The sequence below is a fragment of the Durio zibethinus genome, chromosome 12 (assembly GCF_047325235.1).
Source record: "Durio zibethinus cultivar Kanyao isolate XHJ-2024 chromosome 12, ASM4732523v1, whole genome shotgun sequence".
NCBI lineage: Eukaryota > Viridiplantae > Streptophyta > Magnoliopsida > Malvales > Malvaceae > Durio > Durio zibethinus.
The window spans coordinates 14,133,999-14,152,795 of record NC_143173.1 but is presented as its reverse complement, the minus strand read 5'-3'; the positions used below and the strand labels follow the sequence as shown (position 1 = coordinate 14,152,795).

The 18,797-nt window shown below is 25.7% G+C and overlaps 2 protein-coding genes, 2 non-coding genes and 1 pseudogene across 6 annotated transcripts; 3 read left to right on the top strand and 2 right to left on the bottom strand.

Moving 5' to 3' along the window:
- Nucleotides 1–1,406: 1,406 nt before the first annotated feature.
- LOC111297303 (dolichyl-diphosphooligosaccharide--protein glycosyltransferase subunit 4A pseudogene) lies at nt 1,407–3,590 on the top strand (annotated as a pseudogene). 2 transcript variants are annotated; one of them, XR_016325935.1, is made up of 3 exons: nt 1,407–1,746; nt 3,066–3,232; nt 3,319–3,590. The product of XR_016325935.1 is annotated as a dolichyl-diphosphooligosaccharide--protein glycosyltransferase subunit 4A pseudogene, transcript variant X2 (transcript). The 2 variants fall into 2 exon arrangements; XR_016325934.1 differs by lacking the exon at nt 3,066–3,232 and having other exon boundaries at nt 1,675–1,746.
- Nucleotides 1,973–2,045, top strand: TRNAR-CCG (transfer RNA arginine (anticodon CCG)). Its single transcript has one exon. It is a non-coding gene; the product is annotated as a tRNA-Arg (tRNA).
- A 1,313-nt stretch (nt 3,591–4,903) lies between the features above and the next one.
- LOC111296395 (CASP-like protein 4C1) lies at nt 4,904–6,188 on the bottom strand. The gene is made up of 2 exons (XM_022890683.2): nt 5,724–6,188; nt 4,904–5,502 (listed from the first exon to the last, which is right to left on the bottom strand). The coding sequence occupies exons 1-2, from the start codon at nt 5,951–5,953 to the stop codon at nt 5,145–5,147; spliced, it is 588 nt and encodes a 195-aa protein (XP_022746418.1). The 5' UTR covers nt 5,954–6,188; the 3' UTR covers nt 4,904–5,144.
- A 4,711-nt stretch (nt 6,189–10,899) lies between these two features.
- TRNAP-AGG (transfer RNA proline (anticodon AGG)) lies at nt 10,900–10,971 on the bottom strand. The gene has a single exon. It is a non-coding gene; the product is annotated as a tRNA-Pro (tRNA).
- A 2,530-nt stretch (nt 10,972–13,501) lies between these two features.
- LOC111298021 (uncharacterized) lies at nt 13,502–14,540 on the top strand. The gene is made up of 3 exons (XM_022892702.2): nt 13,502–14,001; nt 14,079–14,155; nt 14,263–14,540. Exons 1-3 carry the CDS (start codon nt 13,848–13,850, stop codon nt 14,350–14,352), a joined length of 321 nt encoding a protein of 106 aa, XP_022748437.1. The 5' UTR covers nt 13,502–13,847; the 3' UTR covers nt 14,353–14,540.
- The last annotated feature ends 4,257 nt before the right edge of the window (nt 14,541–18,797 follow it).

Genomic DNA, 18,797 nt, shown 5'->3' with positions numbered 1-18,797 from the left:
AGATATAAAACATCAAAAAAACTTTCAGATAAAGATATAAAATACTAAAATTTAAATATTATTATTTGATTAAATATTAGATAAATTTATTATTTAAATAAAATATATTTATTATATAACTTGATTATTTACTGTCTTCTCATTCAATTTATTTTTTAAGCAATACTCTATCTTCTCACAAATTTTAACATTATTCTTTTATTGCTCTTTCATTTTAGGTGAATTTATTTATTTTTTTCATAGGCTTTGTATTATTGTTATTTATTATTTTTACATTATGTTATTAAAATGCACATTGCTTTCTTTCCATGGGAATGAAGGTTACAAATTTTCTTATGTTCTAAATAAATTAATATTTACTGTTTACTTGACAATTTTGGCAAAAAAAAATTGTAATTTTGAGACAACGACTAGAGAAGTTACAGGAAAATCAAATAAAACTTATTTTAAAATTACATAAATTTACAAGTGTACAAAAATGATAAAAGAAGCTAGAGATCATGCAAATTAAATAAAGTTTATTTGAAATAATAAGACTTTTAGTTTCTATTTTAATATTTTGTTGGCATAATTAATAATATTTTTTATAATATCTTCTGGATATTTTTTCTTCATCTAATATTATTTACCATATATTTTAAATTTTATTAATTTGTTAATTAAAATTTTTATTTTTATTATGATTTGATATTTTAATTATAATATTTATATTATATATATATATTTTAAACATGTTAATAATTTAATAATATTAATTTTTATTTTTATTTAAATTTAAATAAAATAAAAATAATCCATGCATCGCACGGGTAGCAAGCTAATTTACTTATATATATATATATATATATAGTAGGGGTAAGAAAAAAAGTTTAAAATTTAATTTAAAATTATAATAATTGATTCATTTGAATCAATTTTTTAATTTAATTTAAATTAAATTCAAATATTAAATATATATCATGTTTAGATTAAAAATTGAAAAACAAAAAAATTTAAATCGACTTAAATTATATATTTTTATTAATTTTTTAAATTTTTATAAAATAAAAACAATAATTTTATATTAAAATTTATTTAAATATATTAAAATAATATATATAATTAAAAATTAAAATTAATAAACTAAATTAAATGGATAAAATTTTATTCACTTCTTAAATTTAATTATATAAAAGATCCGTTTAAATTCAATAAAATTTTAAAAAATTCATAATATTATATAATATCTAAAAAAAATTATATTAAATCCGATTCATTTGAACCGATATCATTTATAATACATATTTCTTTAGCACATGAAAAATTATTTTTTATCATAGATAATAAAAATAATTATTTTTAAACAGAGCCACGTCAATGGTGATATTTATCAGAGCGTTCTTTAGAAATACAAGTCGCATGCTGATTGGTTGATGTCATTTTTTACTGGTCCTCCGCGGACCATCTGATAACAAGCGGCCACGTCGGAAGCAGCTAATGTCTAGTTTGAAGGGAAATTGATAGGTTCATGTGGAGTGCATGATAGTCTACGCTGCATCATTATCCTGCCGCGTCAGATCCAAACCATCAACTTTGACCTTATCATCCAAAAACGCAGTCGTTTGGCTTATGAAAACCGTACCTACAACAATACAACTATAATGCAAAGACTTCGAGTCAATAGAAACGTAGGCTTTCACTTTTCAGTTCCAGATCTCCTCGTCGGCTCATTTCTTTGGCTCTTTGGCCTCTCCTGGCTCCGGAAAGGTACGCCGTTTCTTCTTGGATCCCTCCCTCTTCTTGCCTCTGTTTTTCTCTCTTAATCATTGTAGCAAACATCACGATCTTAAAGCAGATCGACGATTTCTTTTAGATTCACAGTCTACATGTTGATTTAAATTTTTTCCCTATTTTTTTGTTTGTTGATTGGGATATTTTAGTTTCCGGTTCTTGAATTGTGAGTGCTAGAATTGAATAGTTGTTAGTAAAAAGCAATCGCATAGCGGAGTGGATATCGCTTTAGACTCCGGATCTAAAGGTCGTGGGTTCGAATCCCACTGCGATCGCCATCCAATCAATTCCTTTTGCATTTTGAGCCTAGTGAATTTTTTACTAGTAATTTAGGGGTTTTTTTTTTAATAAAATTTGATGAGGAAGGTATGTTGAATTGAAGCCCAAGGTATGTTGAATTGAAGCCCAATGAGGTGCCTATCGATGACTTAAAGTATTTGGAACATTTTCTTTGTGCGAGCCTATGGTGGTTCGATTTTTGAGATTTTATGTGTATAGAGTATATTTGGTATGAAGAAGGTCGTGGTGCAGATGTTGAGATTTGAACCCGGGATGTCACCTCTTAAAGGTGGCTGCATGAACCTCTTGACGGTGGATTTGAATTTTGATCGTATGAAAAATTGGCTGAAAACCTTAGCGACTGGAATATTGTCGGTTAATGAACTACATTATACAGATTAGTCACTTCATCTTAACGTGAACGTATCCATGCCCAATACTTCTTTGAGCACTTTAAACTTATCTTTGTATGATGATTGATTAGATTATCAACATTAACATACAAATTGCCACAAACATGACATTCCCATGTCAGATACATACTAGCATGACATTGGATGATCTTGAGTCCATGTAACATAGGTAATGAATGTCTATTGTTAATGTTAGGGTTGGAGAGTAGAACGCTTAATTGTGATTGAATTAGATTCTTTTTATAGAGATATATGCAAACGTCCTCTCAGTTTACTGAATGCTGCTAATAGCGATGCATAAAGCAGTGTGTAACTAATTCACGAAGTAATAGAATTAGATGAATTGAAGTAACTATAGTGTGGAAGAAATGACTGGCCTTTCAGCCATTCTGCATCGATTGTTTATAGCAACCGTTCATACAGAAGAAATGAAGTAATTTTAGTCCGTGGTTGTTTCGAATAATCGTCCACATGTAGATTACTTTATGCAGGTGTTAAAACTGTCAATAGTAACTTGTAATTACTGCCAGATGCCATTGTTGCTTTTATTAAGATTAGAGTCAATAAGTTTTATTAACGTTAGTTTGCCATGTGTTTTGTCAGCTGTTTGGCTTGCCTTAGGGATAGAACTTATCACCAACAATTTATGCATTTATTCTACCATTGAAGGATAGCTACTGGTTGAAGTTGAGGTAGAATGAACACGAGTTAATGTCACCAAATGTCTGGAAAATACTTCATAGTATTTGGAGTTTGAAACTTTCTCATAGGTTATATCACCTATACTTGTTAAAATCATAGCACAATAAGTTTGTGATGAGCTACTGATTTGTGGGGATTTTATGTGTTCATGCAGATGATTGACGATGAACAGCTGGGATTTCTTGCCAATTTTCTAGGCATTTTTATATTTGCACTGGTAATTGCTTACCATTACGTGATGGCTGATCCAAAATATGAAGGAAACTGAAAGGATATGCTGAGCTAATGTATGCACTTTTAGATGTGAACCTAGATTATATTTGTACCATGTTAGTTTTGTTTGCACAACTGTTGTTTTCATCAATCTTGGTATTTCTACTAATGATTGACCTATAATTCAATTTTCTTAAGATTTGATGCATATAACATTGTTCTTCGATGCATTTAGTGATACTTCATTAAGCAACCCTTATACATGCATGCACATACATGACATGTTCCCTGAAATTCTTCCTGTTGTTAACATCTTTAACAATACTATGGACAAATTAAACATTGAAGATTCATTCATTTCCTTCCAAGGGAAAAAAAAAAAAGGCTCCCAACTTCTTAGAATACTTGTGCTGGTGATGTTGAAATGCTGACTTTCAGTACATGGCTACCATACACACACATGCACCGACATGACATGTTCCTTGCAAGTGGTAGTATCATATCCGCTGCGTTTCATTGCTTTCATTCATTCCTTGCAAAGCAAAAACAAAGGCACCCACCTTGTCAAAGCTGCTGTTCTTCTAATGTGAAATGCCTGATTATTAGTACAGGACTACCATGATTTGCTCTTTTTGTCCATTATGCTTTGGACTGTTCACCACTTTGTAAAGCCTTTTGGTGGCCGCATATTTATGATCTGCTTTCATCAAACCCACCAATCTACATATTTTGCATTAGCAGAAGTTATTGTGTGGTTAGGGCCCCACCTGATATGATTATGCAACTACTTCTAGTGCTTATTCAATAATTATGCATAGCATGGAGTTTTTTTGTTTTGTTTATTCATTTATTGGTTGATTTGAGATGAGCATAAAACTTAAATGGAGAAATTAGCTACCATTTGCTGTTCCTTGAAGAAATAATTGAGTAAAAAATTTATAATATCTTTCACTATGAACTATTTTCTTCAATGATAACTTTGCTAGAGCCCAAAAACCTACGAGCAAATATGCCTTTCAACTTCAAAATAGATCTAACAATTTAAAATATGATGATATGATGCAAATATAATATGAATAAAAGATTCAAAAAATATATTTTATATTTTTATGTTGATATAAATAATAACATAATTTACGTATAAAATATAATGAAATACATTAATTTTAATATTTGGCATGTATCATTGGATCTAAACAAAAATTTGGCTTTCATATTTTAGTATTAGGATTGGATTCTAATTTTATAAGATAAGATATAATTTTTGAAAAAAAAATTGATTCGAATTTTAATTTTTATCAAAAATACCCAAAGCCGACAAAAACTTGTGTTAAGATTACAAATTTTGTTTAATTAATTTAAATTTTAATTCAATTAATTTATTTAATTATTGTTATTAAATAATATTTAACAAATTTAAAATTTAAATTTCAACAAAATCTTCCATCTTTCTTCTTTGTATAAAAAAATAATTTATTTAATTGATTTATAGAAGATACATAGGAATGGCATGCCACATTTACATACTGCTACAAAAGGAAATAATTTCATTCAAAGCTTGGTTAGCAATAAATAAATAAAGAATACAACAACTCTCATGTATACATCAGTCCATTAGCCACGTCATCAAGGTAAAATAAACACAAATCAGTAAATCACCTATTATCATCATTACATCAATTAAAAAGAAAATATCACAGCGTACGGTGCATAGTAAAAGGCCTAAACCTTCACACACCCAAAAATATTCTCTCTTCCTTCTAAAATCTACAGATGAAAACGAGAACCGTTTATTATATAACAGGCGACCCGAAAACCCGACAGCAGAGACGATAACCCGAGAAACAGAAATCCGGCGAAACCCAATGCCACGGAAATATCTGATTGTACGCAGAACGAGTTCGACGTCGTACACGTGGCTGTCCCTTTTAACGCTTTCGCCAACGCCGTTCCGGCCGAGTCCGCCGATAATAACAAATATGCGAACACCTGGTCGTGGCCAAAGTCGAACCAAACTTGGAGGATTTCGGGGAAGAGAGTGGCTCCGGTGGAGATCTCCCAAATAGAAACGCCCATTTCGAAAAGCGAATACAAAGCCACGATTGCGTTTGCGGCGAACACGAATCTGCGGTGAGATTTCCCGTTTTGCTTTTAATTTTCAAGCTTTTATTTTTTTTGAATTTCATAAAATAAAAATAAAATTTTATCTTTATTTGAAAAACAAACAAAATAACCGCGCGTTTTCAACTGACTTGAAAGCGTCAAATTCAAAATTTAAAGCATTTTAGGTTAAATTCAATATTAAAAAAAAGGAAAATTAAAATTAAAAGTTTTTTTAAAACTAACCTGAAAGCGTCAAAATCGAACCAATGAGGGGAATCGGAGCCGCGAGAGTTAGTGACCATGAAAACGGAGGAAGCGAGAGAGAAAGTGAAAGCGGCGAGTCGGAAGACGAGAATCAGTGAATGGAATCGTCTGAGTTTACGGAGAGTTACAGTGGAGTGAAAGCGAGGGGTAGGGATTCGGTGGTGAGGGGAAGGGGTCTCGCCATTGTGAACAGCCTGTGGGGACCTCATGATGAACGACTGTAATTATGGTGATGGTGGAGATGGCTGTGATTTTGAGATGGAGGCAAGGAAAAGAAGGGAAAGAGAGAATCATGAGTGAAATGGGGAGGGATTTGGGAGGAGGAGGAGAAGAAGAAGAAGAAGAAGAAGAGGTAGAAGGGAAGGGGAGTCACGGGGGAGAGATATGAGAACCATGGGATAAGGGAGGAAATGAGAGGGAAAGTTATGTGAAAAGAAACTAAAAAGAGAGGAAAAGTGGAAAAAGATAGAGAGAAAGAAAGAGTATAAACACTATTTATACAAATATTGAAGATACGACTTATAAATAGAAATTTCAATTATTAAGACAATTCTTTTATTATTTGGAGAAATGAAAATTTAAACTTGATTTTTAATAAAAAAAATTATACATCAAATATTAAAATTATAAAACTATTGATCTACTGTAGATTTTTTATTAAGACAACTATAAAGATTATAAAGATTAACGGGGTCATTGAAGAATCGAATCAATATAATATGAAATTTAAATTTAAATTTAATTTAAAATTCGTCATTTGAAACTTGATTTATATTTGATTAAGTTTTAATTAATCGAATTCATTTGATTAGATTCGTATATTAAATAAAAAATTTTAATTATCATATTCAATTTTAAATTTAATTATCTATATTCAAATTTAAATTGATAAATATATGTAAAAATTAAAATAATAATTTTTAATTAAAATATAAAAATTTGATTAAATTTATGAATTATTTAAATTAAATATTATGATTTTTGAATTGGATTCGATGATTTGAATTATATTTAATAATGATCAAATTAAATTTAAAATTTATTTTAATTGAATCAAAATAATTTATGAGTATATCATTTACGTCTTTAATTAAGAGAATTAATAGGGTCTATTATAGAGTGGATACGTAGAGGAGTGAAAATTGCAGCTGTTTATGACAGGAAGGCAGAGGAGGAGGGTCCATCAATAGATTTTTATGAAAGGAATGGGTTAGAAAGAAGCTCATTTCACATTGATGAATCAATTGATATAACCGTAGAACTTCTGAAGTGGAATTGCAGTTGTCAGATCTGGAAAATTTGACTATGGTAAGGTCTGGTTTTTCAACAACAATCATTTGCATCTAAAGCATGAACTCAAATACACAAGGCAAGATGGAGTAAATTCATGTGGGATCCGACTAAGTCACAGCAATTAATCTGTTGGACTCTTGGTAGCCAGGTTATAGTCTACAAACTCATCTGGGTTACAGCTGTCATGGCTCCAAGGTACTTATGAACCCCCTTTCTTTGTTCTTAATGCCGCCTCCTATGTACTTGGGAGGAGGAGGAGGAGTGATCTGAAAAGAAACTAAAATGTAGGGGTGAAAAAAATATTAATAAAACAAAAAATCAATTTAAAACTATAATGTTCCGTTCGTTTTAATCTTAATCGATTTTTTTATTTTGTTTAAATCAAATTTAAATATTAAATACATATAAACTCAGATTGAATTTTAAATTAAAATAATTTTTAAAAATCGAATTAAATTGAATTATATATATTTTTAATTTTTATAAAATAAAATTAATAATTTTACATCAAAATTTATTTAAATATATTAAAATTTTATATTATAGTTTGGTTTGATTTGAATTTGAATTGAATTTTAAATTTTTATAATATTTTATAACATTAAAAAAATAAAATTATATCTGATTCGATCACGCCGTTATCACTATTGTTAAAAAAATGAAAAAAAAAGATAAAAAAAAAAAGAAAGATAAATAATATAAATACTATTGAAAATTGTTGAAAAAACAAGTAGAGAGATACTATATATAGAAATATATTGAAAATATGACTTATGAAGATATGACTAAATCCCGAATTATTGGAAGCAATAAAGCAACCTTCAGTTTAATTATTTTATGAAAACAATTTCATGATTTGTTCTGAATTACTGTTATTAGTGCATATGATTTGCAACCCTTCACACATGTATGCTTGATTTGTTTGATCTCAACTGTTAGTTAATAGCTGAGTTTACCATCAGCAAGCTTTGATAAATCAACTAAATGTTAAAGTGATCGATAATGAATCTATGTAGAAGAAAATTTATAGAAATATTGCTCAACATTGTAAGGATCGATCCCAACAATGTTTTTTAGCTATTCTATAATCACAAGGTAATACTCTTTTACTATGGCACACAAACAGTGAGATGTTAGTGACTTTTTGGTCAAGAGTGTTTATTCATCAATTTGGTTAATTTTGAATCGAATTATTTTAAATTAAATTAATTAAATTATTTTATTTTATTTTCATTAATCGAATAAAATTTATTAATTTTAAAAATTAACTAATTAAATTTAATTCAATCGATTCGATTAATATTTTCGGTTAACCGAAAATAAATATATTTAAATTAAATTATATTTTAAACTCTTAATTTCTCATATTTAATACAAACTAAATAAAATTATCTAATAAAATATTTGAATATCAAAGTATTATGTTAAAAACTATAATGATTTATGAAATAAATGATCAATTTCATGTATTTATCATTTTATATTTGAATTATTTTATATTTCAATTAAAGTTTTGATTAATTCAATTAATTCGGTTTTTGAATTGAATTAATCGAAATTTGAAATTCTTTTAAAAAAATTTTTGTAACCGATTGAAATTAATTCGATAACCAAACAATTAATTTGGTTGAAATCGAATTATAAACACCCTGCTTGTGGTGTATTTCTGCTGCCATTATTCATTTACTGCCTTTAGTTAACACAACAAGCAGATTTACTGCCTTCCATGCATTTGATCATGTTTCAACCAGCCAACTTCTAGAATATATAACATTCCCACAACTTTGAGCCATGAATCACCTGAATGGAAAGAAACCTTTCCTATAATCTATAAACCTTCAGCCCTAAAGTAATGCATCTCATACATTTTTTTTTGTTTTTATTAAATTTATATATAATTTTTTATTAAAATTTTAAATCATATTATCTTTATTTTTTTTAATTTTATTTTCATGTTGTATCATTATATCATATTTTAAATTATCATAGAATAATCTTCACATTTACAATTACACCCCTAAAAGTTAATACCCTAGCAAGTTGCTAGCTTACTACTTCAGCACAAGCTTTCCTTACTTTTTTCTTTCAAATATATGCCATTTGTTGGTGTTAAAATTAAACCATTGAAAGGGAAATTTAAATAAAATTATCATATGAAAAATATATGGGATTTTTAATTAAAGGACCCATATTACATTTTTAAGAAAATAAAATAAAATTTATGAGATGATCATATATTACTTATAATTTTCTCTTTTTTTTTTCTAATTAAGGATACTTTATAGTATTAATTAATCATTTATTTGTTTTTCCTTTTTGTTAACCAATTAAGGGAAGAGTTCAAATCATCAAACATTGAAAATGACCCTTTCAACTTTCACATAAGCAACAAAATCTAGTTCAAATATTCTCATGTCTCTTCACAATTGTGGTTAAAAAAGCTCCCCTTTTTATTCCTCAAATAACACTCTTTTTTATATCAAGAACTTGGATATGTGCCATACAATATGCTAAGGCTAAGCCCTTAGCTAGGGTTGTTGGATCCTAAGCTTGAAATATGGAATAAGAGGCAAAAAGATTCTCATCAAGACGCTGAAGATTTGGTTTAGATTTGATCATTTCTCTTGCTTTGCTAGAGTTCTAAGGTAAGGGTCACCTTTATTCTTCCTTTAAATCCACATTGTTTTGCCCTTAACATGGGCACAAATAGCATAAGAAGATTTGGAGATTTAGTTTTTTAATTAAAAAAATGTATTAATCATCGAATCAAACATTTTAATATTATTTAACTTATTTAATTTTGTATAAAAGTAATGTATTTTGATAATAAATGCATGTTATCGTAAAAAAAAAGATACATTTAATGATTTATTTATTTATATTGTGCAAGATATAAAAATTTTATATTCATATCGTATTTTATATAAAATTTACTTGTGACAATTACATTAAGAACTGATGAATTAAAAGGAAAAGAAAACAGTTTATCAACCAATTGAAGCCAATACCCACCTGGTTTCATGACTTTTCCAATCCCCAGTGGCAATGTAATAAGGCAATTCACACAATGAAAAACGAAATTTTTTGGTAATTTTTTCCTGCTCATGGAACTTGACTTTCTTCTTCTTGGAATCCCTTTCAATTTCAGATTTTATTGTGGATTTCGTGAAAGGAATAACAACAACAAAAATATATAACATTTTTTTTTATCTTAGATTGATGTGCTTAATTTCTCCTTTATTGTCAAAAAGATTAAAAAATTAAAAATAAAGGCATACATGCCAAAAATTAAAAAAATAATTGGGTCATCTTTTATAGTAGAACTGTTTAAAAATCAAGTTATCTGTTAAAATTTAAAAATTCATTCAAATTTTAAAAAAATTTAAATAAAAAAATTAAAACTTATTAAGCGAATTTTAACATAACTTTTAAATTTATTTAAATTTTGAATCGAACTTTAAATAAAAAAATTAAAACTTCAGCTTGGTCCGACTTTATTCGAATAAATTATATAATTAAAATATTATAATTATATAAATATATTTTTTTGATTTTGATTTTTTATATTTTATTTAAAATTTTTAAAAAATTATATTATATAAATTAAATTTAATGAATAAACTTAAATTTTATTTTTTTTAATTTAGATTAAACTTGAAAAAAGTTTAAGATCCAAAATATCGTGTTGAATCAAATTTAAATAAACATATAAATTATTTATATTAAAAATGAATCCAACCCGAACTTTAACGCAGCTCGTAAACATTTCTACCTAACAGCTACTCCTTCTTGGGTCCTGAATGAAAAAGCCTGAAAATAGGAAGGGGCATAACAGTTAAAAAGAAAATGAAAAGTTAATAGTGGGGCACTCCGAGAATTGAACTCGGGACCTCTCGCACCCTAAGCGAGAATCATACCACTAGACCAAGTGCCATGTGATGGAAAATTATTAACAATTATTCTATAAGTTTATTAAAATGAAAACTTAGGAGAAATTTTATGTTACTAAAAGGGATCCAGCATTTGCAAATGTTGAACATGATTGAATCTTACAGCTATGAAAAAACCATATGAAACTACCAAAATTGACTCTCCAATTGCCATATTCAACAATGGAGGTCCAACAACAAGGTTAGCACAAAAAGAGCCACAAGCATAATAGGAAAATCAGAAGAAGCCAAAGCGACTTTACTTTGAAAAGCCCTATAAATGAGATTGCAATCAATTGCCTGGAAACCTACAAATTTCCAGACAGAAAATTCCATAGTAACAAGTGGTAAATGCTATCATTACAACTTGTCTCATTGGAAGGCCAATGAGGCATGAAGAATAATTATAGATCCTGGTTTCAAGAGGCCTTTTCTTTCTTTTTCCCCTTTGCCAAGTGGTGTCCCACTCTTTAGCAACTTTTTCTTAATGATTTTGCAATGAAAATTTAGAATGATAATAGTTAACGTCGGATTAGATTTGATTCAATTGTTTTTTTAATAATATATAATATTATAAATTTTTAAAATTCAATATAAATTCACACCAATATTTTTCTGAAACTAATACAATCCAAATCAAATTTTATTAGTTTGATTCGATTTATCAATTTTTAAAATTTATTTATTTTTTATCTATTATTTTAATAAGATTTTAATATATTTAAATAAATTTATATGTAATAATTATTTTTATTTTATCAAAATTTAAAATATATAAAAACTAATAAAAATACATAATTTAATTTGATTCGTTTTTTTTTTTTTTTTTTACATCTTGATCCAAAATCTGATCTAAACTTAATTTATACATTTAATTAATATCTGAACTAGATAAAAAAAACTAATTCGAATCAAATCAAATACTATAATTTCGAATCAATTTTTAATTTTTTTAATTTTTTTCTCATCCTCATAAAGACCCCATTAAGCTTTTGCCTAAACACTGTAGTTCTTGTAAGAGCTGCAAAAGCTTTACAAATGCTGATATTACTATGTTCTAGTGCAAGCAATGAAGCAAATTTACCAGGCAAAATGTTAAGGCCAGAGAAGTTCAGCTGAGGAACATACATTTTAACGACAAAGACTGTTACTCTCGTTGAAGTTTGATCTTTCTATCTTTTGTGTATACAATAGAAAACTTTTGCTGACTTATTAAGTTGGGGGCAGAAACCTGATTTGCCTTGTCTGTTAATGAGAAATGAGGTGTGTTCAACAGTTATAGCCCCGTTAAGAGTCTGCATATGTCAAGTGGCTATTACACTTTTCCTGCAAAATTGGATTATTTTCATTTGATGTCTTTGAGTATTTGATGTGATTAGGGATGTCGATCGAGTTCAAATCGATATAATATTAAGTTTAAGCTCGAGTTTGATTTCAAATTCAAAGTTCGAAACTCAACTCGAATTCGATCAAATTTTATTTTTTTAATTTGAGTTTAACCCAAGATAAAAATCGAGTTACTCGAACTCACTTAATTAAACTCAATTAATATGTAAAAATAAGCTCGATTCTTATATTCGATAAAAGTTTGATTATTTATACTCGAATTCGAGATATTTTATCAATTAAAATAATTAAAATTTATTAAAATATAAAAACTTAATAAGACTCACGAGCTACTCGAGTCGGGTATAAAAATATTCGAACTCGACTCGATCGAATAAGTCGAGTTATTCGACCTCGTGCTTAACTCGATAATAATTGAGTCAAATTCGAATTTTATTTAAGTCGAACCTAATAACTTGCGAATATTAATATATCATTGATACTCCTAGACATAACATTTTTTTCTATCTAATTCGGTGATGCCTTCGTCACAACTGCAACCTTATTTACTGTCATTTTGAGTGTTAGATGTAATTAGACTTTACCACCATATCTTACCCGAACACCTTGTTAATTGGCTAAATTGGCCCATCTTACCTAACCCAACTAGAAGGTTTGGTGTAAAGTTAAATGAATCAAAAAGTTGGTTCTGATACCATTTGTCACATGATCATTACTCTCTTTCTATAAAATTGATTTCTTGAAATATATAACATTAATGCTTATACATTCAACGACCTTCTTTTTTCTATCTAACATGAGATTAATGTATCCTACCTACTTTCTTTGAGCATTTGGTGTGACACATAATCATGATAATTTGAATATTCATGTTTATTTATTTATAATATAAAAATTATCATATTATAATTTGTATCAATATTTTTTTATTAAATTCATATAAAATTTTTATTAAAATTTAAATCATATCATTTTCACATATTTTTTATCGTTTTCGTATCATATCACGTCACTATATTATATTTAAAATTACGTAAATATAATCTCGAAGTAACCATTAAAGGCAAAAGGCTTTGAGATTAGAACACTTGAACATTTGGTCACGGATGGTACAATCTTCAACTTTAAGATCTAACTTAACAGGTTCTTTTCCTGCAAACACATGTTTAAGAGCTCTTACAAACAAATTTTCACCCAACAACAAATCAGGTACTTTGGATTTGCATTTTCACGTTGCAAGCAATGATTTTGGACTTTTCTATTACATGATTAGAAAATCAACAAAACATTCCCAGGCACCATACACCAGCTGTTGTAATCAACTTTAGGCTGGAGAGACAGACAGTGGGATAGCTCAATCATATGGTTTGCCTATCAGCTCAAGTCAACGTGAAATGCCAAGAAAAACCCCACACGTTAGCCTTATATTAATCCGAATCTGTAAAAGGCATTGGATTCCCAGACAGCTTTAACAAGAAATCACCTTGTTTTCAAACCAAGTCATGATGAAGTAGTCAAATTGTCCATCATAAATATGAAGCTCTCCTTCTTCATTTTCATTAAGATCACCAGCCCCAAGATGAAGAGAATCGAAGTTTCAGCCCATCTGATCATTGCATTTCTCCTTCTTACAACTTCACAATCTCAGTTCTCAATGGCCATAAGGATTGGTCAAGCCATGGAAACAGGTAATGATATAAAAACCATTCTAGTTTTTTATTAAAACAAGACAAATTCCATTGAGTTTCGGATTCTTTTTCTGCAGTTGGTGATGACATAAAGATGATCACAACTGCAAAACCAAAACCAAATTCTGCCAACAGGCTCTTGTTAGCTACTTGGGTGAGTTTTGCTTATTGCATATGATTTGATGCTACACTTTGTTTGATCATATGATGAAATGGCTGACATGAAATATTGCCTCTGTCTTCAATTCTCTTGTGAAAAAGGAGCCTGGAACACAGTTCAAAGGTAGCGTGAGAAAAGCTCCATCTGCCCCAAATCCCATTGGAAACAAGCATCCACCATCCAAGCCATGAAAATCAAGGAAAAAAAAAGCAAGGGTTTCTCATGTGCTGCAACTAAAGAAGATTGAGCTGTGATTTGTTTTCTCCTGTTTGTTGAGTTCAATCAAAAGTTTTGCATCTGTAATATTATTCAGTGCTTCCTATTTGTAAGAAGGGCTTCATTATTTCAGGAATTCAATAGCTTCAGTCAGTTCTAAAATCAGTATTTATGTTTTATACATATATATATATATACATATATATACATATATATATATTTGTTTTAAGTACTTTTTGAAAATTGTGTGAATTACTAAAATTATCTTCCTGTTAGGGCAATATTAATTCAATATTTTCATCCTTGATATCATAAATTATACCAAAAATAAAAATAAAAATAAAAATTTCCAACTTCCTGGATTTTGCTTAATCTGTCCCATTAGAATCTCCTTAAACCATTTCTTTGACATTGCAATTGGAACTATTATAATCAATGTTTAGGAAAAAAGACAAAAACTTGAGTGGGCAAAATTTAGATAAAGTTTTTCAAGTGAAGTTTGTGAAATTTTTTATTAAAAAGATTTAATGAAAACTTTAATAAAAAAATTCAAATTGATAAATTGATAAAGTTCAACAAAAATATCAATAATATGAAAAGGAATTATTGAAAATATTATTTATAATTCAAATTTGACTAGTAATTATTCAACCATAAAAAATTTATGAAAATTTTAAATAAAAATGATTATTAAAAAATTTACTAAAATTTATTAAAATATTATCAAATTTTACATATTTGATTTATATAATAAGACATTTCAATATATGGGTTTTAATTTTAATTTAATTTAATTGTTTTTAATAATTTTTTAATTTATGGTTTTTTATTTTTAATTTTAATTTAATTATTTCTAATAAATATTTTCCCAGTTTTGACCTAAAAATTTTCGTCTAAATTTTTTCCTAAATTTTTTTTTCATAGCCAAAATTGACTTTGGCAAGTTATTTATTTAGATTGGATTGTGATTCTCCTTTATCATTTGGGCTCCCAGTTTTGGGCATCAATCTTAAACTCAAAGCCTCTAGTAATGGGCTTTTTCTTTTGAATTTGGGCTTCAATTTTTTTGTCCCACCAAAAAAATTTACTTTTACAATACCTTCATGAATTTTTTTTATTTTTTATTATTAAAAAGTTTAGGTGAAAAAAATCAAAAAAATTGAAAAATAATTTAAAATTATATTATTTGATTCAATTTATATTGATTTTTTAAAATTAAATTCAGATATTAAATATATATGTATATTAAATTTGAATTGAATTTCAAATCAAAAAATGAAAAATTGAAAAAAATGAATTGAATCGAATTATATATTTTTATTTATTTTTAAATTTTTATAAAATAAAAATTAATTATTTTTCATCTAAATTAATTTAAATATATTAAATTTTATATTAAAATAATATAAAAATAAAATAAATTTTAAAAAGTTGATAAATCAAACCAATAGAATTTAACTCAAATCAAATTAAATTTTATAAAAATTCATTTCTAATTCTAATTAAATTTTAAAAAATTATAATTTTATGTATTATAAAAAAATTTTAATCTAATCCAAATCGAATAATTATAATTATGATGCTAAGTAATATGACATATATATATTATATTACTAGGTATAAAGTTATTGGATAAGATATGCTAACATGAACACCAATGTGAATAATCTTTCTTCATGACACGTAGGATAATATTTATATTATATTATTTATCAAGTAACTCTATTTAATAAATTATTTAAATTTTAATATGTTTGGATAATTATGTAAATTTAATATGTTTCAATAATTATTTAAATTCAAATCAAAATCTATAAAATATTAAAAATTTTACATAAATTTTAAATTTAAATATATTAAATTATAAATTATCTTTTTTTAATTTAATCATAATTCCTAATATATAGGCTTAATAAACTTTTATTTGCTTTCAAATAATTTTATTTAATAAATTATATAAATTACATATTTTTGGATAACTATTTAAATTCAAATAAAACTTTATCAAAAATTAAAAATTTTATATAAATTTTGCATTTAAATATATTAAATCATAACTTATATTTTCTTTTCGAATTTAATCATAGCTTTACATATATATATATATATATATTATGTGTATGTGCAAGGTTAATAAATTTTTATTTGTTGAAATCAAAATATCAAAATAAAAACAAAGAGCTCATAAAACTATAGTATCACTCCCTAACTAATGTTATGTTATTCGTTATTATTAAAATTAAAAATTGAAGAGTACAATCTTTTTTTTATTTGACGACAATGGTTTATGAGTTTTGATAATAATGATTAAAAATTAGAAATAATAATAATCATATCATACTCATGAACAAGTAAATTCATTTTATGTCTTTATTTATTTTTATTTATTTTATTGTTTTTTTTTTGTTTTAAAAATAAGTTTGTGACGGTGTTGGATTGTTTTTTCTTTATTTTTATAATATTTATTTATTTATTTTTAGATTTCAATAATGAAAAAAGAAATGAGCACACATTTAGATTAGTTTCAACTAAGTAAGTGGTATAGTTCATTATTTTTTTTTCTATTCTATTTCTTTTTTTTTATTTTTTCCTTTATTTGTTTGTTTCTTCCAACTTTTTATTTGGTTATATTTTATTTACTTTATATGATATATACATTTAGATTTCATTTATTCTAAAAAAAATTAGTTCATATATATATATAGTTAAACTGAATATTTACTATGCACAAGTATAAGATATTTAAATTATATATACATTCTCAATTTGTATATTTAGTCAAATCAAAATTTATAAAATATTAAAAATTTTACATAAATTTTAAATTTAAATACATTAAATTATAAATTACCTTTCTTTTTTAATTTAATTATAATTTCAAATATATATAGACTTAATAAATTTTTATCTGTTATCAAATAATTTTATTTAATAAATTATATAAATTAAAATTTTTTGGGTAACTATTTAAATTCAAATTAAACTCTATCAAAATTATAAATTTTACATAAAATTTGGATTTAAATAGATTAAATCATAATTTATTTATTTTTTTAAAATTTAATCATAACTCTATGTGTATATATATATATATATATATATATATATATATTTGTGTGTGTGTGAGCTTAATAAATTTTTATTTGTTGAAATCAAAATCTCAAAATAATAATAAAAAAATGCTCATAAAGTGAGTGCATAATTTTTTAAGCAATGTTATTTTATTTGTTATTATTAGAATTAAAATTTGAAGAATACAATCTTTTTTTTTATTTGATGATTGTAATTTATGAGTTTTGATAAAACTTGACAAAAGGTAGAAAGAATAAAAACCATATCATACTCATAAATAAATAAATTCGTTTTATGCCATTATTATTCTTTTATTTTTATTTTTTAGTTTTAAAAATAAGTTTGTGATGGTGTTGGATTGTTTTTTTTATAATATTGATTTTTGTTTTTGATTTTTTGATTTTAGATTTCAATAATGAAAAGAAAATGAAAGCATTTTTGGTTGGGTTTCAACTAGGTAATAGGTATAGTTCATTACTTTTTTTATATTATATATATATATTTATTATTTTCCTTTATTTGTTTGTTTCTTTAAACTTATTATTTGGTTTTATTTGGAATATACGATATATGCATCTAGAATTGATTTGTTCTAAAATAAATTAGTTCATATGTATATATATATATATATATAGTTAATTTGGATATTTGTTATGTATAAATACAATGGATCTAAATTATTTATAATTTTCAATTAATATTTTGGTTTATGTTCTAACAAAAAAACAACTATGTATGTTAAAGTATATATGTAAAAAATATAAAAAATTAATAAAAAGCAAATGGTTATGAGCAAATTAATAATTATGTTTTGTAGTTCAATCATATATTATTATTATTATTATTATTATTATTATTATTATTATTATTATTATTATTATTATTTGATGTTTTATTTTTGGTTTAGCTTCATAAGATTTAATAATTTAAGAGTATTTTGCTAATATAAATGTCTTTTACAATTTAATCCAATGATATATTTTTATATATTCATATAAACATACAAATAATTATTAATTTTGACTATTTTCTTTTTAATAAGCTAAAGTAAAATTTTATTAAGAGTAGTGAAATGGTTATAAATATCCAACCACAATTAAAAGTACAATAAGCACAAAAAGAATATAAACCCTAAAAAAATTATACCAACTTCACGTGAAAAATTTAAAAGCATAGATAACAACATTTTTAACACTAAAAAAACATATAAACCAATAATAAAAATCTTGATTATTTAAAACTAAACTTTATTTTTTTAATCAAATAAAAAAAATTAGTAAAATTTTCGTTGTTTTGAAAAATGAATTGAAAAAATAATTTTTATGAAAAAGAAAATACTTTTACAATT

Bases quoted from the DNA above. Each gene is read 5' to 3' on its own strand.
- LOC111296395 (XM_022890683.2), bottom strand. From the start codon at position 5,953: ATGAGGTCCCCACAGGCTGTTCACAATGGCGAGACCCCTTCCCCTCAC. The intron at 5,503-5,723 runs GTTAGTTTTAAA...ATCTCACCGCAG, and splicing joins TTCGATTTTGACGCTTTCAG to ATTCGTGTTCGCCGCAAACG.
- LOC111298021 (XM_022892702.2), top strand. From the start codon at position 13,848: ATGAAGCTCTCCTTCTTCATTTTCATTAAGATCACCAGCCCCAAGATG. The intron at 14,002-14,078 runs GTAATGATATAA...CTTTTTCTGCAG, and splicing joins TGGTCAAGCCATGGAAACAG to TTGGTGATGACATAAAGATG. The intron at 14,156-14,262 runs GTGAGTTTTGCT...CTTGTGAAAAAG, and splicing joins GGCTCTTGTTAGCTACTTGG to GAGCCTGGAACACAGTTCAA.